General features: G+C 39.8%; 1 protein-coding gene across 2 annotated transcripts in view; it reads right to left on the bottom strand.

The window, feature by feature from the left end:
• The window catches only part of LOC111835964 (cadherin-22), a 215,902-nt gene that overhangs the window by 83,182 nt on the left and 110,601 nt on the right, over window positions 1–22,119 (bottom strand). The window contains exon 3 of one of the 2 annotated variants that reach the window (XM_023796809.2): window positions 12,477–12,771. In XM_023796809.2, coding sequence (XP_023652577.2) covers window positions 12,477–12,771 — 295 coding nt within the window. Of the gene's footprint in view, window positions 1–2,992; window positions 3,103–12,476; window positions 12,772–22,119 lie in introns of those variants that run through there. The other variant, XM_023796811.2, reaches the window with a different exon arrangement.

Genomic DNA, 22,119 nt, shown 5'->3' with positions numbered 1-22,119 from the left:
TCATTTTGCTATTATCATTTTCTTCTTCTTCTTCTTATTAGTAGTAGTGGTAGTGGTAGTATAAATAATAATAATGATAATTATCATTACATATAATTTTCCAGTTGCTGTGATTGGAGCTGCTGACTCATTGGTCTCATGTGGCGATCATGTTGTAGTGCGTTTGAACAATGTTCTTTACCCGAGCTTCACTAAAGGGATTCAGCAGCATAAATGAGTTCCATGTGGTATGACCCTGTGCCTCAGAAGGTGCCGTCATTCCCTCACACCTCCGGGGCTGGGGTCTGCGTCCTCCATGTTTGATGTTTGTGGAGAGCAGGTTTCCCCCTGAGCTGCGCGACTGTCGTTCCCCCCCGGTACTCTGGCTTTCTCCCAGTTAGTAATTGGTGTTTCTGAATTGGCCGTGGTGTGGAGTTGTCTGTGCATGGTCTGCAAGGGACTGGAATTCTACCAAGGGTGCACCCTGTGCTGCACAACCCCCACCCACCACTGAAACCCTGTCCAGGATTAGCATCAAGCGAAAACGGTAGGAGTATTTCAATCACCAACCTTTGGAATAGACTGTATCCCTGGCTAGTGCTTCTTATAGTTAGAGCAGATGTTACAAAGGGAAAGAGCACACACCTCTGCTGTTTGATGTAACAACACAGCGTGAGAGGAAAATACATACAGAGAACTGCAGAGATTATCAGGGATGCGGGGTGCTTAGCAGGAACCACCCTGACACCCCACCCCAGCCAGCATCTCCTCTTTCCATCACAGCTTGTCATTTAGCTATACTAAGCCGCGGATGTGAATTAGGGGTTCTGCCATTGTTCGACATATCAGAAAGCATCCATCTTTGGTTGTGGGAGTCATCGCAGATTACTAGCAACAGCCACTGTCATGTAAAACACATTAAGATACCCTGTGTGGAGGAAAACGGAGTACTATGAGAATACCCAGACAGGAATAAATAACGTTAATAATAAATAATATTCAAGTGACCCAGGTACATAAAGTGTGATATGTGATTGCAGAAGAAATTAATGAATTATTACCAGCTTTGATATCCATCCATCCATGTTCTTTAACTGCTCATCCTACTCAGGAATGTGGGGGGTCCAAAGTCTGTGGGCACAACCCAGGATGGGGCACTAACCCATTGCAGGGCACATTCACACTTGTGGACAGTTTGGGGGGGGGACTGCAGTACCCAGAGGAAACCCCATAACACAGGTAGAACATGCAACTCCACCCACATGGAGCCATGCCGGAGACTTGAACTCTGTTCAGGGTGGCCACCATACCCCCCCCCCTTAGTATTGATATCAGTATATCCGACTGTTTACTCAGCACAAAATCGTAACAAACCTGCAGCCTTTTCCAAGTTTGATTCAATCATTATCCCATCCATCTTTCAACCATTTATCCTGGACAGGGTCACGTGGGGGCTGTAGTTTATCCTAGGCATTACAGGGCACCATGGAGAGGATGCCAGTCCATCACAGGGCGAACACACGCACAGACATCGCATACTACTGGCGAATTAGAGGCGCCAATTAGCCTTACTGCATGTGTTTGAACTGCTTGGTTAAATTTAGCTTTAATCAGCTGCTGATTTTCACTGTGTAGTTAGCTAATCTCATAGAGAAGATGAACATGTCATCAACTTACTACATGAAGGCCTCAGGGACCGATGCCGTTTACCAGGGCAGCCCAGCCACAGATATGCTAGAAAGCTCCCTACCAACGTAATCTGCACATTTGCTCTGAAGGAGATGCACTAGTGGATTTGACCCTGACATCATTAGAGAATTTATGGGATGCATCGAGCCAGAGTTCAGCCTACAATAATGCATAAAAGTATCGCTATTGCTTTCATAAACATAATTAAAGAAATTAAAATGAAACCCACTTCCATTCAAAGCAATACGTATTTTTGTTCTTTATCCAAAAGCTCTCAGTCAAGGGAGAAAAGAGTGGCCCAGGAAGACTAGAAATGAAAACTGATCCTTGTGGGAGTACAAAGCAAACTCACCGAGTTGATTTGACAAAACAAACAGGCAAAATTATTCAGGACTGGCGAATCCTACAGCCGACATATCGGCCACTGCCTATGGTGCCGACTTGCCACTCGGAGAACTCAAACCCTCTCTAAACAGTCACACCTACTAATAAAGACGATGCCGCTGCATTCGTGTAAAAACAGTGATCTATTACATCAGTTATGATTTCATTTAATTTTCAGAAATATCTGTACTATTGCACAACTCCCAGTCACAGACATTAACCAATGATTAGACAAGGACTCACATTTGTACAGATAAAAGTCTGAAGATGGCAGTTTAAAAAGTGATTGAAATATGGTCGATGAAGGGAAGAGTACAGAATCCATAATGGGGATTGTCTAATTATCAGGCTTACCACATTCGTTTGTGCGGAAGTGAAGGCGAAAGCCGGGGAGGGGGTAAAGCATTTGCCCCCCCATCAGAATATTGATTTATGTGTGATTTGGTTTAATGACCTCCGGGCTGCCTGCTCAAATGGCTTCCAGCGGTATGCTGCACTCGGAGGGAGATAGCTCAATTACTGCAGCAGGATCTGTGGGAGTCTGGCACATCCAGGGAGCCAGACTGACAGCTATTTAAGAGGCGCCTTTGTATAAGAAGATTTGTGTTCAACTCTGCAGCGAAGGCATCCCCTACATGCCCCTCCCTCCGTACTCAATCACATGAACAGAACCAGGAGCTTCCCGCCTTAATCTCTATGTGTTATGGATCATTTAGAAAAGACATAAAATCCAAGGCGTTTTCGCTTTAAAAGTTATTTCTTCGCCGGTTGCGATCTTATTCATCTTTAATTTTCTGGTGTGCTATAAAAGTTAATGGCGTGCTTAGTAAAACTTTGAACAAGGTGCAACAAGGATTTTTGAGCGAACATTTTTTCATCTCTCTTCGCAAATATTTAAACGCGCCTCTCCTTTTCTAATCAAGATATTTTAAATATTTACTTGCACTTTTCGTTGTTTGCTCGTTTCGCCCGTGAGATGTTGCCTGGAAAGATCTGAAGCGAGCCGTGTCTTTTTGTCATTTAATTTATGTGCGTCGTCGGGAACCGTCGGATGCATCCTGACAACGGGAGTCCCAAACACATTAAATATGGTGTCGGATATCTAAACAATAAGATGCAAATAAATACAAAATGGCACATAGCAGAGAAGTCTGTGAACTAGCACTAATATAAAACTGTGTTTGCATTAAATTGTTAAACTGAGAAATTTGACTGCTATTGCAATATTATCACAAAAACTGACAAACTCCTCTTAAGGGTGTCACTATAAAAGTAGGTTATGAGGATATAAATATCAAAATTCAGTGCAAATCAGTCAATTTCATATGCACACATAAGGAATATATATTTGCCTCTGGTTGTGATAGCAAGTGCAGCTCACTTTGCTTAACTTATTTCAGTACACATTAAGTTTTATAAATTATCTAACAATATGTGCGATTATATAACTTATCAAAATGCTAAAGTATCGTCTGCACTTTAGTGAACTCGAGCTGTATTAAGGACGGTTTAATGGCAGATGCTGGTACACTGGCCCAGTGTTTGTGCCCTGTCACGCATTGGCATCCCAGTCAGGGTGTTCCTCGCCTTGCGCTCTTCGCTCCCCTGGGTGGGCTGCACGCACAGCCCGTAGTGCTGTAGCCGGTGTGGTCTCCCTGGAGACCTCTCATGGATCTCTCTCTCACCATAAGCATATAGTTTTATCCTTTCATTCACTTAATAGTGAAAAGAAAACCATAACATTATGCAAAGTAACATTTTAATGACATTTTCTGTCTTCGCGTGAAGACTTTTTGGTTTCCTATTGTTGTAAGGAAAGTCAATGCTGATGTGTATATAATTTAATATTTTCTTTAATTTTATAAATTGTGTTCCCTTGCTTGGTATCAGTTAGATTTAAATTTCAGATATAGATGTAAATTTACCTATGGATAACATTGTCACTTATGGATCAAACAGAAAAACTTGACGTTATCTTTTGAATGAAAGCATTTACATAATTTATATTAGTTCTACAAGGGAAATAGGAAAGTATGTGGGCTGATAAATTTATTTATTTGTACTTGCAATGGAAGCTTCCAGAACTTCAGACATGGTAAACAAGCAGAATCCTAAATATTTAAACTACTACAATGGTTAAAGAGATAGGTTCTGATATTAAATATTAATGGCCCATCTTTCACTAACTCCTCAAAAATAAGTTTGTACCTAAAACAACCTTATCGCATCTACAAGTATTAAGACAATTTTAGCTTTAAATCAGTAAATGAAGGCAAACAGTACCTGACTGGTCAAACCAGAGACATTTGCTGTGCAGTGCCTGACAGTGATATGCAAACTGCAAATGACCCCCATAACCTGTAGTTATACTTATATACATAATAAAAGCATGGGCAAAGACAGATATATAGACAGACCGACAGACAGACAGATAGATAGATCAAACATTTTTGGCTTTATTTGTTTCTTCATATTTTATGATGTACAAATCTTGGTTTGCCATCAAGATTTTATTAATTCTACACCGATCATTTTTGTGTACTGTATATGCCTCCTGATTAAGACAACAGAAAATGGCTGAAGTGTTGTTATAATTTACAATAATGGAAGGCTTTATTGGTCACGATCCTGGCCTTTTCATATACGTACCGTAAGATGTGCATCCGGCAGGACTGCAAAAAGAGCCATGTGACACAGGAATGGAGGATGGGATGAAGACTTATTTAGGTACAAGTGGGCAGCAAAGACAAAAGACAGCCATCTCACCTCCAGAAAAACTAACTAATAAATAGGCACCAGTTCTTGGGAAGGGCTACAGCTGAGTGTAGAATTTGCCATCACGATCATATAGCACATATTACATTTGAGGCTCAATACGGCCATATCATTCAAACTGGTCAATCCTTATGTTTTTTTTTTAATGGGAAAGCAGTCTCAAAAACCCTTGTACAATGTAACTATGGCGAAACTCAGACATGATTCCAAATGCAGCAGCAGTTACATCAACAGGCTCTTCCTGCATTTGCTTGCAAGGTAAACACCAATGGTGTGTAGTTCTGCCAGTCAGGCCTCTGTGCCACTGATCCAGAGACTGCTAGTTCAAATTCTGGAGGCAGCTGTGTGAAGTCACTGTAGTGTATTTAAACATGGCCCTCCAATCAGAATTTCTAGGCACATTCTCTTGATCCTCACTTGTACTGTATGTTGCGATGAACCAAAATCTCTGTTAACTTAATGAACTAAACGCATTCCATAGGATTGTTTGGCAGGTATGAATTTAATATTTACAAACTCTACTAAATATCTTTCAATGTGAAAAAGCAAGGGTGCAGGTGACCAAACAGAATCTATGAGCCAGCACTGTATTCCAATTTATTTCTACTAGTGAGTCAAAAATCCCCTAATATATGTGCCCTTGGTCTCACCTAATAAACTATTTAATGACTGAAGAAACTATGTGCATAAGGCTCCATGTTACTCTGCCATTGGGTTTTACTGCATGACTATATGCTATAAAGATGTTTGTTTGTCTCACTGGGAACTTTCAGGTAATCTTCTAGCATGGGCCGATGTAAGAACTCTGTTGACACACTGATCAGAAACAGATAATACAGACACAGTGTTCTCATTGCGAAGATTCAGTGTAAACACAAGACACAATAAACATTATCCACATTTAACTAAACATGCACCATGTGAAATACTGAGTGAGAGAGGCGACATTCAAAGTAATCCCCATGTTTATCATGAAGACCTCTATGGCTGCTTCTCACAACCAATACTGGCATATTTCCTCAGAAGCCCAAGCCAAGCAACATATTCAAAGCCATAATATAAAAAAGTAACTCATCTCTGTCAACGGTTTGCCTCAAAGGCTTCACCCGCCTCATAGCGATAACAAAAGCCAAGAGCGTGTGATCGGGCTGGGCTTCCGAGGCTCGCCGCTGACAAGGCTGTTATGTAGGCCCTTCCTCCCCGACGTGTGCTAAACGGATCTAGCAGCTGCCGCTGCCTGCCAGGCCAGAGGCTGCCTTCAAACAGAGGAGCATGTCCTCTGAGGAAGGCCTGCCTTCTGTGGCACTTTAAACTAACCATTCGGTCTCTGAAATTTCACCGAACACCATACAAAATAGAGCGGCTAAAAAATAGCACTCAGAAAAATGGGAAAAGGGCATGGAAAGATTAAAAGGAATAATTGAAGAGCAGATTTCCAAAACTCCATAAGTCCACTTTTTGTTGTGTTTGAAATGACCGCCAATGACCTAAAGTCAGGTTACAGGTCATATGTTACAGCTTTGGGAGCCATGTAATCCAACAAAAAAATCTTGTGGAATGAGTAAGTTCTGGAATTTTTTTGTTAGAAAACCATGCCTAAAATGGAGTAATGTTTGATCAGCCCTGTAACCAGAGGCTGCTGGTTCAAATTCTGCCCACAGCTGTGTGAAGTCATCCTTAAGCCCTTAAACATGGCCCTCGACCCCAAATCTCAAGGGACACTGCCTTGATTCTCATTTATATGTTGCTATGAACCAAAATCTCTGTTAAATTAATAAACTGATTTAGGAGAAATGTTTGGCAGGTAAGAATTTAATATTTACAGATTCTATTAAATATCTTTTAATTTGAAAAAGACAGGGTGCAGGTGACCTTCAAACAGAATCTGTGAGCCAGCACTGTCTTCCAATTTGTTTCTACTAGTAATCAAAAATCCCCTAATATACGTGCCTTTGGCCTCACCTAATAAACTGATGACAGAAGAAATTTTGCGCTCGTGTTGTGCAGCATACCGGTTCATACCGAAAACAGTTTTTTATTATTGTTATGATATGAGTTTTTCTTATATTGCAATACCGGTTTAAATAGCCTACAGAACATGCAGAAAGTGGCGCAGCTGGAAACAGTTTAAGGGGGGGACCTTTTTCACTGCTGCAGCGCTAAAAAATTACTGCGAAAGATCAGAAACGGAAGATATAGCTGACGCTGGAGCTGAAAGTAATGAGACATTGGGCTTGTCAAAAAATCGATTCTCAGATACTAATCGATATTAAAATTAGTATCTGATTAGATATTCATTTTCACCATTATTCATAACAACAGTGTGGTTTTCGCCTCATTCGCCGCACTTCACACAGCACCACTACAGCTCAGGCGCGCGTGCACGCACGCACACACTCACACAGCCCCTCCCCTCCTCGCAGTAGCCGCTGAACGCATTCGCGCTGGTTAACACACGCATGCCGAGTTGGCCGCTGCAGTTGAAAGCACTTCGCAAGCTGCTTTAGTTAAAAAAAAAAAAAACGCAAAAGTGGAGTTTGGAAGAATTTTGCAGACGAGCATGGAAAGGCTAAGGATGTCGATAAGCCTCTATGCAAACAGTGCTACAAAGTTGTGGCAACGAAGTCAAGTAGCATGTCAGACTTGGCAAAGCATCTTGAAGACTGACATCCTGGTCTTTATGAGAAATTTCTCGTGTTCCAGCAACACTGAACTATTAAACACTTATCAAAAATGTTAACTTGGCCGGTGCACACCTTTATCTATAAGCATGCAGTTAGCCAACAAACACATTAGCCATATGTTATCATTAAGGTAGTGGATCCCAGAGGTGTGAGCCAACAGTGCTAACCACTGCACCACCATGCCACCCACACGCCCACTCATATTAAAAAAAAAATACGGCCGTATACCATGAAACCAAAATAATATTGAACAATACCGTGATATCAATTTTTGGTCATACCGCCCAACTCCACTTTGCGCAGACGCCAATTTTATAATTGGGAATTTGGGAACAGGGGCCACCTCCAGAATCTGAACCAGCAATTTCTGGTTACAGTACTGATCTAACATTCTTTACTTCTTCTTCTTCTAAACAATAATACTAATACTAGTACTAATAGTAGTAGTAGTAGTAGTAGTAATAATAATAATAATAATAATAATAATAATAATAAAAATAATCCTAACAAAAACAATAAGGTTCCATAGCACTACGTGCTTTGGACCCTTAATAATAATAATGTTGGTTTCAAGTTTCCGTAATACTGCTAATTCACATTGCCAGTGGTCCAGACTGCACTGTCCAACCCGGAACCTGAGAACAAAGCCTTGATGATACCAAACACAAAACTAAAACCCCTTCAGCAATTTCACAGGAGGTTAAACTAGCCATTCGCTATCCATATATTCAGTGGATAGTCAGTGGGTAGCTAGGGGGCAGTGAATGGCTCAGCAGGCTAAGTCTCTGTGCCTGTGATTGGAAAGGCGCCGCTGCAGCCCCAGCCTCAACAGGACAGTCACTGGTGCAACATGCATGCCCCCCCACTCAATAGGTACTTAAGTCTGAAAAAAATATATTATTATTACTACTATTATTATTACAGTTAATATGTGGGCTAAACTTCTGTGCACTGTGATCGACTCGTTTCAGTTGATGAAAAGTGATATTAAAGGGCAAAAAAATTAAGTTTGTGGAAGCAAGATCTAAATAAGTCTAAATAAGAAATGAGAGCGAGTTACATGTGTGTAAAATACTATAAAATGAAACTGCAAAGCATTGCATAAATAGGTTATCGGTTTTCAAAATTGTCTTTTGGTTCTTAATGCTGGCAATTTAGTGTGTTATACTTGCAGTACAGTAAGGTGAAATGCATCTGCCCCAGAAGAACTGACCCCAGTCCCCCCCCCCCCCCCCAGCTGAAATGGCCTAGAACCTCCCCGCAATGAGGAGATGCTTGCATGTAAATTTGATGAAGAATCCTTTGTATTTTATATGACTCTGGCTTGTGTGAACCAAGATGAAGCAGCTACTCATCAAGAAATATGCGTCAACGCACATCAGCAACCAGTTTAGATAAGTAGAGACAAGACAGAAATATGACTAGAAGGATAAGTGAAAAGGTGATTATTTTTAAAGCATTACAGCCAGCATTATTTACTGCAGTAATGCAACATTATAGTACTTTTAAACTATATATTTAAATCAAGTCTGACTGTAGTACATATATTTTGTCTGGTAAGCAGGAATGCATTTTTTGACACTGAAGAGCAGAATAATACAGTAGCTTGCCACATTCTTGGGTTAGAAGCCCAATACAAGACGGCAGCTTGTTTTCTGTACTTCATACGCATCTGCTAATTTATTAATATCAATATTGATATCATCTCCAATAATAATGCATCTTCTAAACGATTATCCTGGTCAGTATAATGGGGGCCTGAAGTCGATGACAGAGCACAAGGTGGGGGGGATACACCTGGATGGGATGCCAGTCCATTGCAGGACACACATACAGGTTTGCATTTATATCTTTGTGGGGACTCTCCATTCATTTCTATGGGGAAGACTCTAATCCCAACATGGCAACCCCTACCCAGCCCTAACCGTAACCATAAGTAACCAAACAAAATACGAGACTTTTGGCATTTTTCGTTTTTTGATTGCATGCACAGATCTTTATGGGGACCTTAAAAATGGTCCCCACAACATCACAAAAACGAGTTTTTAATACATTGTGGGGGACAATTGATTGTACACTAAGCACAACACAATGACAACTGCAGCAGCCACAATAATAATGATGAAACCTGGATGTATTCCACAATACAGTGTATCAACCTGCAAATCATTTAAACTCAAATTCATTAATCCAGGTTGAACCTGTGCACTTCGACCAGCCTGTTAAATATTAAATGTCATATTCCTGAACTCCCCTTATCATTCTAAAAATTTAATGTCAGCGATGTAAGGGGAATGGAAAATCAAGAAGCACCCACAAGTGCGTCCAGGAATGAAAGCCGCCCTGATCTCGTTAAACCTATTGAGGGGGTTATGTTCACGACTGCAGAATGTCAAGTTGACCAGTGGTACCTGCCAAACGGTGTGATATCTGGGGTGACACCCTCCAGATGGTGGCCTGTCAGTCTGCCTGCCAGTCAGCGCTCACAGGGGTGCTGGTGACCTTATCATCAGGGTGCTAAGCTAACTCCACTAGGCTTTGTTCGACAGGGGAGCAAATAGGAGGTGAGAACAACCCTGAAATGCTTAACTAAGCACTACTGTTATCTCATTAGGCCCAGCACTCTGTTCAATGTATAAAACATGAAGAACGCACTCATTTAATGCGTAATTTGAGTGAGAGGCCAGGCAGGAGGGGGAGGAGGAAGCGGAGAAGGAAGGGCTTGAACATGAAGCATTCTTGCTTGCTCCCTCTTGTTTCAATAAGCACTACAGGCTGCCCAAGCCTGGGTGCCAACATGCTGATGAGGCAGGAATTCACTCTGATTATGCAGCTCATTTTGTGGGAGAGCTGGAGTGATTACAGCTATTCCCCCCCTCTGTTTCTGCTCGCACGCACACACTCATACACACGCATGCCCTCACACAAGCAGACACACACACACACACACACACACACACACTCATACACACACACAGAGCTTGTGAGAGGCATTCCATTCCCACTGCCTTCAACCTCAAATGATCTTTTACCCTAATTGTTAAACTCTGCTTAAAGAAACCTTGGGTTCCTCATTTAAAAGCTGTCGCTCATTTTTAAAAGTGGTCAGGGGCAGTATGACAGCTTCTTCTGCAGGTGACCGCTTTCATCACCATCCACGCCTAACTGAACATCCAAAACAGACATGGAGGGCACTAGCATTCTATAGTAATGAAAGCTCTTTGAAAAGTGACCTGTCGCAACTACGCTATAATGTCTGCACCACCCACAGCACTCGAACATTTTCCCCTGTCTCCCCAAGTCCCAGTAATGATTATTCAATAATTAATTTCAGTTAAAAAAGATCAATGTTTAAGAAATGTTATATCTAATCAATAAATTTATGAATATTTGTTTGTTTCTTCGTTTGTTTTGGGTAAGTATGTATGAATTAGACATTCAAGTTAAGTTTATCAGACGACCCTTACAATGGTTATTTATTCTACTGGAGACTAACGCGCGAGTTATTCCGAGACAAGTTATTTAAAATAAGAAAGAATGTGCACATCTGCAATACTGATTTGTCCATTCATAAATCTCATCTTGTAGCTTATCTAGTAGCAGGATATCATGGATAGCCTACAGCTTATCTGATAGCAGGATATCATGGATCCCCTGTAACCTAACTATCTATCCTGGGCAGCAAGTAATGTAAGGCAGGGAAAAACCCAGGATGGAATACTAGCCTATCGCCAGCTATAAACCCAATCACACACTACAGGCAGTTTTAGAGATATACCCAGAGAAACCTGCAATCAACCAACTCCACTCCTTTGCAATTCATCGGATACTGTTTAGTGAAGGAAAAACAAAAGAACCAAGCTGATGAACATGATGAATGATTTACTTAGGCTTTAGAGGAAACATTAAAGATCTCGTTAACAATTTAGTTTTAGGGTCTGCCCCTTAGCTATTAATAAACTAATACTAATAAACTGGTAATATATTGGTAAATAAAATGTATTACAAAGATGCATTACAAAGCCTCAAGCATTAGTAAGCAAACTTAGAAAATACTTATACCTGAGCCTTAATGATCTGCTGCTTAGCGATTAATAAACCGTTACTAATAACTTAATAATATACTAGTAAATAAAAAGACTCACTTACAATCGAATTTCTTACTCCTGTCCCACAAGTTTTAACTAAAGAATTTGTAAATGCTCAATTACAACTCTGGGTTAGTATTTTACTAACCCACTTATATTTGAAAGTTTTGTAAATACCAGGAACATTATACAATTGTTTGTGAATAAATCTTTGGATGTGTTAATATATTGTCAAATGATTAGTAACAGTTTATTACTCGTTAAGGTGCAGACATTAAACGAAAGTGTTACCAAGATCTCTTGTAACATGCCTACAGTATGTTCACAAACAACACTTATTGTTTTATATGATTTGAGTTAGCTGTTTTAGTTTTAGTCAGTTTGTTTATTTATACGTTTATTTTCAGATATTAAATTCAAAGCCTCCCAACAAATATGCCAAGTAGAACATCAAAGACTGGCAATGAATCGAGTCAAACAAGCAGAATAAACATGATACTATATGTAACTGATATATTGTGATTGTTTCTAGTTTTTCTGTTGATTATTTATTACTCAGTGTCATGGTAAGTCTGGGTATAACTTCTTTTCTTCTCTGTGTTTAGCATTTTTGCCAGTGTAATTTTTAAATTGAGATCCTAGTATCTCCATGGTCAAAAATACTATCTAGTGTCCCCCTAATCTAATGTCATTTTCAGTTTTGACAAGTTTAAAGTCGGTGTTGCTTTGAGCTCAGTTTAAATCTGTACTTTGAAAAACCTTTGCATATTATGTTTATCTTATTATGTAAACGTAATGTAAGTAGTGCTGTATTCAAAGTAATATTAATAGGAAGCCCTTGCAACCTGATATGCAATATGAAAGGTAACCTCCTTACCGATAGGCGACAACTCGGGTACGCTGCCAATGTAAGGCCCTTCCAGGAACTTGGGTTCACTATCATTGATGTCCTGAACCTTGATAATGAACTCAGACTCTGGTTCAAGGGGCTGGTCTGTGAGGCGGTCCCTGGCCTGGGCACGGAGAGTATAGTAAGTCTTCTCCTCGCGATCGAGTCTCTCGGTGGCGTGGATGTCTCCTGTGATCTCATCAATGATGAAGATGGTACCTGCCCCCTCACCAGAGATGGTGTACTTTATCGACCCATCGCCCTCATCGGAGTCTGAGTGGATCTGTTGGAAACAGGAAACAAAAGAATCGAGAAAATTGCTACACAAAACTGGAATGAGAAAAAAAAAACTGTGAAACTCAAAGAAAGTGTATGGAAATATGTTTCTATATTTGGCCATTTTTGAAAATTCTCATTTAGGGTTGTGGTACATCATTACTATATTTAGGTATACACACACACACACAGAGTGTATATATACTGTTATGTATGTATATGGGACAGTTATTCTGACACTATTGCAGGTTTGCTTTACATTTGAAAGCCTACTCATTCATTTGTGGAGACTCAATCTGGTCTTGTAAACATGTAAGCATCAGGGTGATTACATGCTATATGCTCTTGGTCTTCATCATGAATAATAATAATAAATAATAATAATAATAATAATAATAAAATCACTGACATATAACCAAAGCATTATATAGAGACTGTGGGTGTGGAGATTCAGGTAGCACAGACACCACACAGATCCACACTGATATGCTTAAATCTGTCCATGAGCCGACTGAATGAGCTTTTCATTTTAGCGTGGGCTCCCTCCCTCCATTCCAGTCCCTCCCCCTGTCCCAAACTGCTTCTGTTCAGGTGACACTGAACAAGTGGCACTCATTACAGTTTTATTTTTGTATTAACTGCCATCAGGTGTGTTTTGTTCCATATGATCGTCACCTCAAGTGAATAAGTGGCTACTGAACAGGTACGGAAGGAGCTGCCACAAATACCATAAGAGTACAGCAACATGTATTATTCTCAGAAATGTGACAGACTGCTTGCCAGATTGCTTTCAGTTTAAAAAGTTTTATTTAACAGATTTTCTGGACAAGTTGAGAAGACTTTAAACAATTTTTTTCAGAAATATGTAATTTGTGCATTTCTCAAAAATATAACCAATTGACAAGAAAGTTGATCACAAGTATAATAAGGAGTGTAATAATCCTGCTGAATTTCAGTTAATTTCGATCACATAATTTAGATGTTATTGACTAACACACCGGCTTAAGCAATCGAGCTAGAAACAGCTCTCAGTATATAGCATTCTATTTTGTGTCAAGCCCTTGCAAAAGATGAGAAAATGATACAAATTATTATGCACCTACTGTGGTAATCGAGTCCTGGGAGGTGTTTCACAAAGCAGGATTTCTCAGTTAGCTGGGATAACTAAACGTCATGATTGTCCAATAGGAATGCTCCTTACCTAAACTCTTTTTGGACAAGTATGACTTTTAGCTTATATCCACCATTTAGATTTGATCTTGATCATTTCATAAGGAGGATGCTTTGCAAGCTTATTAAGCAGTGCACACTAAAGAAACAATTTAGTGAAAAAAGATGTGAGGCATTCAGCTGTCATGTTATTAAATTTGCGTAGCAATTAGGCAGCCTCTCGTGATTCATACCCATGAAGCATAGGCTAGCAACTACATTGTGATCAGAATCACAATCACCTTTATTTGCATGTACTAGACTAACTAGATGTCCACAAAGTAAATTTGTATTCAAGGATTTTAGCATCCATAAAAAAAAAGTCAATGATCTATAATACTTGAAAAAAGAAGATTGTGTATAATCATGGAAAATCATCTGTCAGAGTACTTTTCTTGAGTTTGTCCTGAAAATGCCCTAGTTAGCTGTATTATGAATTGGCAATTTTGTTTACATGCTGTTAGCAGAGAATGCGCAAATAGTGGCCACAGTACATGATATCCCATATTTACCAGGTGGTTACATTTTAGCATCAACAACAGAAATAAAGTGTTAGAGATTTAATACTCATTTTGGAGGCGTGCTGGCTAAGCATGTTGCTAAAACAGCCGTATTCTGGTGGTGATTCTAGCGAAAAATTGCCACTCTTGGAATAATTTGTATATTTCCTTTCCAACCATTTGTATAGCAAGCTAGATCACAGGGATGAGGAGAAGTGTTACATTTTCTCTGCAAATGTTCCTGTTGGGCTGGCGCATTTCATTTACTTTGTGTGGAGAATAGTGGTGATTTATACTATCTTATAATATCACATGTGTAACACTGGAATGTCAGTGAACTGTGCTTGGTTTTTCTTTTGTTTGACACAACCTGTTCTCTTCACATTAGCTACAGTTTCTAAAACTTGTATTCTCTCTTATCCCTATAAATGTACCAAAACCTCCATAAATGCTTTACCGTACTTTTGCCTAAAGAAGTTATTTAAATGATACCCAATTCACAGTATTTTTATTTATTTTTTGCTATCCTCAACAGAAACAACTACCAGATGATCAAAAGGCTCGCTGGAGAATTAAATTTTCATTTAAAATTTTTTTTTTTACAACTCAACTCAAATTTGTAATTGTTCATGAGATATAGAATTAAAGTGTTCTCTTTCCTTAAAGAAACACGCAAGCCGTTTATGGAGCACCACTGGAGCTGCTGAAAGGGTTAATGCTCACAGGCAAAGGACCAACTGCGATATGATCACTCCGCTTCACATGGGATTCAAACTGGCGACGGACACCAGTCACTTGATACTCGGCTCGGGCTCGAGACGACTGACTACACCACTAATAATAAATTGACCCTAACACCATATTCTCAGTATTTTGGGGACACTAAAAAACTTAAAACAAAGTTAAAAGTAACTCCACCCATCCATGGAACTCCTCAGGATGACGACCTTTACCCTCAACCTCGTCACACCAAGACTATGAAGAAAAACTGCAATAAATGAATAAATGACCACTAAATGATTTATAAATCACTAATTAAATAGAGAATTATATCTCCCTGTAGGGATTTCGACTGCATATGGCAGGAAAATAATGCAAGGGCAGGTAGAATATTGCATTTTTCCTACTTTTCATTTTGAATTCCCCCCCGAAGTTAAATAAATGATAGCATGGAAAATATACACTTTCAGGATATCAATATTTCAAAAATAATAAAACATTCTTATTTCCAGAAACAAAGAGCTGCGCGGTATTCGAAGTGAGAGTGGGAAACCAAAGCTTGACACACATTATACATTTAATCTCTTTTGTTAATTCACCGTGTACTTGCTGGAAGTGTGTAAAGGTGATTCCCACTAACAGACATATGTTTCAGGACTAATATAAAATGTCATTAGTTTCCCATAATATATCATATTGTTAATAGAAAGAGAACATAAACCAATATGGAATAGTCATTCTTTATTAATCCCCATGGGGAAATTCTCTCTTTGCTTTACCCCATCTTGCTTTCCGTAAGACACACGCATGCAGGTAAGTGCAAGTTTGGGGTAACAGTGAAGGGCAGCCACCTTGGGACACCCAGGGAGCCTTGCTCAAGGGCCCACGGACATGTGACTGTACCGCCAAGGACAGGCTTGGACTGGTAACCTTGTGATCATGGACACAGAGGCTTAACCTGCTAAGCCTCACACCGCTGCCCCCAGAATCAAAACAAATCGATAGATACCGTTTGTCCTATGGAGGGTCATGAGGTCTGGATACTATCCCAGAAGCTACGTGCAGGAAACAACCCAGGATGGGGCGTCAGCCTAACGCAAGGCCCACTCACCATTCACACAGGCATTCACGCCTATGGAAGATTTTGGTAACTTTGTTAAATCCACCTCAGCTTGTTTTTAGACTGTAGGGGAAAACCGGCGAAAACTAAAAACGCAGAGAAATAGACTGAGACCCGAACACCAAAAACAAACAAACAACTGAAATACATAGAGAATTTTACACTAACACAGTATATTCCCCTTTAGGTTACATCCATGCATATTGATTTGGGTGACACACTATATATTTGACCAGAAGACCTTAAGAGAAAAGGTCAAATAGCATGCTCTTCCAGCTTAACCTTAAAACTAATCAAACAATGAAGATCAGCATATACTTCCCCATGCATAAACAATACAATCATATCTGGGGCATCTCAGAGCAGTGATGAAAATGGTATCCACTGAATCTGAAAGATGCTATGATTTCATATCCACATTTCATAAACACCTTTATGTAACTCGTACTCTCTAAATAGAGTCTGCATCCACACCATCCCCACTGGGACAAACATCCTTGATTGTACTTGTGTGATTCCTGCTTCTGTCATAAAGCATGAAGGTGCTGTATCAGAGGAAACACTCAACCCCCAGCATGCCGATCCCCACTTTATTTTCATACTCTCATATTTATGCCTGCCCTTAAGTTTTATGTAAGTTTAGGGCTAGGTTTTGTTCAAAAAATGTTACACAGGAAAAAGCAATATACACGGCGTACACAGTTCCCAAGACTCAGATCCATGAAAATTGACTATCGACAGGCCAATTACACTAGATTAAAGGATGTGTGTAAAATTCAATACATGGGATCATAAAACGAAGACAAGCCTTGTACAAACAAAAACTAACAGAAATAAAAACAAAACAAAATATATTTATATATTTTTCTCTTAATATTTGTATTACACAGTTACTACTTTATAATTAGTTCATGAATAAATATTCCTGTAAAATTATTCACCATATACACACACTCCACTAGCTATGGTAAGATATTAGAGAAACCTTTTAATAAGAAATAAGATGTGTCTGACTTATCAGAGCCATATCAACACTTTGAACTAGAATTGCTCAGAAATCACATTATCACTGCTTCGCTAGTTAAAACAAAACTAACTAACTAAGACAGCTTTTATTATTCTTGACATTCTCAGAAATGCTTGGGATCAGTCCTTAAGACAATCAGCCTTACATCTTGTAGCGTTGCAGACGGTTGACGCCAAAAGTATTTGTGCAGATAAGAAAAAGCACAGTAACACCCACTGCAATATTTAATGCTGATAAACTTCATTTCAAAATGTGGCACATTTATAATTATGTTGTCAGCCTTTAAATCTCTGTAGCATGGAAAACAGACCATGGATATGCTGGCAACTTGTGTAAATATGAATTCTATTTTCCCATAAATGTACTGCAAAAAGTGGGCTTTTGGTTCACCTGCGCTGGTCGGACCTCACACTTCCCCTTGGCCTCAGGGTCACTTTGAAGGAAGAGGGTGACTTGTGTCTAAAGGGTCAAATCACTAACAAAGTGTCAAGTGGCATGGCCCGTGACCAACACGTTTTGTCTGCCTGTCTGGGACACCGCAGCGTAGCCTATTTTTACTGCAAGAGTGTTGTTTCAAAGCAGAATTACATCAGAAACTTGTGACATACAGTAATAGCACATGCACCAAATCTGAATCACAAATGAATGACAACAGTCCTTTCATGTTCCTTGGGTCACGCACTGTCTGTCTCCTCAGTACGTCAGGCATGAAGCCGCTCATTTTCATGCACACACTTTATAGCAATCGTGTAAGCTCTGGAAAGCACGAGGCATAACATTTGGCGACATAAATAATATACTTGTATTTATATTGTACTTGATTGTGGCATTTGCTTAAATGTCACCTTCTCTGGGGATACAGAGCTTTGAACAAGCCTGGCTGGGGATAATTTATATGATCGTATGTTATTGGTGACACTCATGGATGTAACAGCAGTGTGGCTCTGGGTAAAGGAACACAGCCCCCAGGTCCATAATGGACTCCAACAAAGCTATAAGATATACAGTATATCTATCTATATATTTCTGCTTCCACTGATCTTTATTTAGTAGCTAATTATTAACAAACACCCTCTCTTTTTTCAAAATGTGTTACAATTCATAACAACATTTGTGTCATGGGGATATCCATGGTTTTGTAATTAAGCTTCACATCGCACTAATCAGAACACGTTTATTATTATTATTATTGTTTGTTTTTTAAACATGTACTTTAAAATACATTTTGATCTTTCGCATGATTTCCAATGGATAAATTTCGTCCATATTAATGAGAATGAAACAGTTGCACCAACAGCCCCATTTCGGTCGCTAATTTTTAAATCCTCCTGCATTCTTGGTGCTATTAAATGGTAACAATTTGTATTAGTGACAAGAAAATTCTCAGTGGAATTTCTAAGAAAATGCCAATAATATTAACCACAGTGAATCAAATCAGAAATATACCATCATTGTTACTATTGAATGTTTAATGTAAAACTCACTATGGTACAGATGGTGAATTTAGAATTAAGAATTAAATCAATATATAATAATTACAAAATCTTCGTATCTGATCATTTTTTGTGTATAAAACAATAGTCTTGGGAATAGTTATGTTTTATTTTATCTGTAAAGTTTGGTTATCGACTATGTGAATGAACTGAAATGAACCCGACTGAATGTGTTCATTTACACAGCAATCTATATTTCATGCCATGCCATTTCAGAATGGACATTGTTGCCAGGTGATATGGCAGAAAGCTTTGTCAGAAGTACAAGGCTTGCAGCTCGTAATGGCAATTTGAAAACCTATTTTTCAGCATGCGACTGATAAATTTGTTAGGAGCTCATCTTGATCGATCGCGAAGGCGGGTTCCCTCTTATAAACTCGCAGAGTGCAGTTTCCATGTGTTCCTTAATATTTTTTCCCATGCCCACGGGGCAGCTGTGTTGGATGTCTGTAAATACGGGCTGTGGCTGCACCCTATTAAGGGATTTGAACATTTTTGAACAATTCTCGGGACTTTGCTGTTATTACAATGATGTGTGAGGTCCTGAGGAATTCTGTTAGCACTGGTACATTTTTTTCAGCCTGTGTCATAAATATGATGTCCAAAATATGTTATCTGAAAATACACAGTAAAGGGCTGCTTTTTATCACCTTATTTTAGTTCACAGAAAAGCAAGGAATGCATCTTTTGCAAAGTTTTGGCACGATTTACCACCACAGAAATGAAGATCTGTATTTTAATAATTTTCTGAATAGTAGTGATTTGGGTAGAACTGGGTGGAAGTAAGATGCAAATGGAAGTAACATCTACTGCTGATCCTAACGGGCTGACTCTGCAATATTTATATTTTGATCAAATCTGATTTTGAACAGTATTACACTTTGTGTTCAGATTTCGTTGTTCACTCTTGAACCCTGAATTACCGTATATAATGAAAGACAAATGTTTACGCTAAAAACTCCTGGCACTGAAGCAGACTGTCCCATTTTTAAGCTTGCATTGGCCTCAGGAAATCAGCACTGAGGGAAATAAGTAGTACTGGCTTATTCTATAACAACACCTGGAATCAACACCTGGAAGCGATGAAAGTCGCTGGGGAGGACAGACATGGATCCTCACTGTTACTCGTGAAGGACCCATGAAGGGATTACTCCTACAGAATGAAATATGTTGTTTTAAGGGCAACTTAAAGTAGATCATTTGGGAGGTGCAACCCATGCTATTTTTCTTCACAATGCGCTATTCTTGTACGTACAGCTTTAAAACGTGTTTGTAGCAAAGGTGGTACAGACAACAAATATATAGGCCTGAGTATGAAAAATCATCAGGCCAAAGGGCAGGATGCCAATTTGCTGTGTGGAGGTATTAAAAAATGTATTTCATTAGTGAATTAATAGGTAGGGCAGTTTGGCATCTTTGCTGAGCTAGAAGAAAGTAATTCTAAATGGGTATTACAGATATAAAGCATTGGGGGTATATTTAATGTTATATTTCCCTAATTAAAGTCTCTGATACCTTTGGCCCTGGATGAGTCCAGCATCACTAGCAGTCACTATTAATACTTTTGGCTCATGGCCTTGGCACAGCGCAACGTAATTTTATTAATAAAACCATCCTTCTTGCCCGTGCACCCCCATTTATACGTCAGCGCCCTGCCCGCGTCCCGTCCCACACCCTCCAGTAAGGGATTACTCCAGAATGGATTCCCTACCTACAGCCCGCGAGTCCGCATGCTGGCCAGCCGGCCGAACCATGCTGCACGATGGGATAAAATCGCACAGTCACCGGGGTTGGGGGAAATTTCTGAAATAAAGCCCTCAACAACTGTAAGCAGACGCCTCTACCCTCATGTGCCACCGGAGGATTCGCCTGTGATACTAGACTGCCATGATAAATAATACATATATCTAGAATATGAGATACAGGCTGCCCATTGGCTACAATACATTAGCTGCCATTTTGCATGAAATCCTATCACATTTGCTAAATATTGCATTTATGTATTACGTTTCAGATACGGCTGCCACTAGGTATATAGCTATCTCTTAAGAATTTGTCAGTGGCCATATCATACTGTCATTCTCCCCTGTCAGATAAGGAACCAAGCAGAGCAGGTTTAAATGAGAGAAGCCCAGGAAACGCTGCTGGGAGTACTCCATTGAAGTACCAGTTCATAGAAGTACCAGTTCATATAAGTACCAGTTCTGTAGTGCAGTTTGGAGGATTAGCTAAACAAGCATGCATAACAGTTCCATTGCTATTATTATTCCATCCATCCATCCATCCATCCACCCATCCATCCATTTCCTGTAATCGCTTGTCCTACTCAGGGTAACAGGGGGTCCGGAGCCTGGACTAGTATCCTGGAGGCTATGGGTGCAAGGCAGGGAACAAACCAGGATGGGACACCAACCCATCACATTACACACTCACACACCATCCATCCATCCATTGTGCAACCCGCTTATCCTACTGGGTCGCGGGGGGTCCGGAGCCTATCCCGGAAGCAACGGGCACGAGGCAGGGAACAACCCTGGATGGGGGGCCAGCCCATCGCAGGGCACACTCACACACCATTCACTCACACACCATTCACTCACACAAACACACCTACGGGCAATTTGGTAACTCCAATCAGCCTCAGCATGTTTTTGGACTGTGGGGAGGGACTGGAGTACCTGGAGAAAATCACACGACGACACGGGGAGAACGTGCATTTTTTTTCCCAATTTATTGATGCCATAATATTAGTTTCATGCAGCAGTCTAAAGCGTTAGTAATGCCAGTGATTTTACGGTGCGTATTTTCGCACTTTGCCCATCTAGCCTGGAAACGCACCGGCTAAGCAGCACAGCAGGCAATCCATCAGCCTGCCATTTATAATGTGGCTCCTGGCTCCAGCACAGAAGTGAAAGTGCGCAGATCTACTGTGAACGCCATAGCAGGAAAGCGATCCCAGCGACCTATTTGCATTCTGTCTGTAAGGCTTCAGGGTGGCGAGTTTAGAGCTTTTTCGACATCTGCTTTAGGATCGGGATCTTGACATTCATCATAGCAGAAAAAAACCATGTAACTCTAATAAACTACGTTTGAAAATGGACATCTCTCTATTAATATCTGGAATATGCATTAACCTCTTAAATGGACATTAAATTTAAGGTTAATCTTCAATTTAATCAAATATCAAATATTAATACATTCTCATTATACTTCCTTGTTACTGCATTCTGAATGAAGTCTTACTTATGTACATTAAATTAGCTGATAAATTATTGAAGCCAAATAT

The sequence above is a fragment of the Paramormyrops kingsleyae genome, chromosome 8, assembly GCF_048594095.1.
Source record: "Paramormyrops kingsleyae isolate MSU_618 chromosome 8, PKINGS_0.4, whole genome shotgun sequence".
Taxonomy (NCBI): domain Eukaryota; kingdom Metazoa; phylum Chordata; class Actinopteri; order Osteoglossiformes; family Mormyridae; genus Paramormyrops; species Paramormyrops kingsleyae.
The sequence above is the reverse complement of the archived record's forward strand: the minus strand, read 5'-3'. Positions and strand labels throughout refer to the sequence as shown.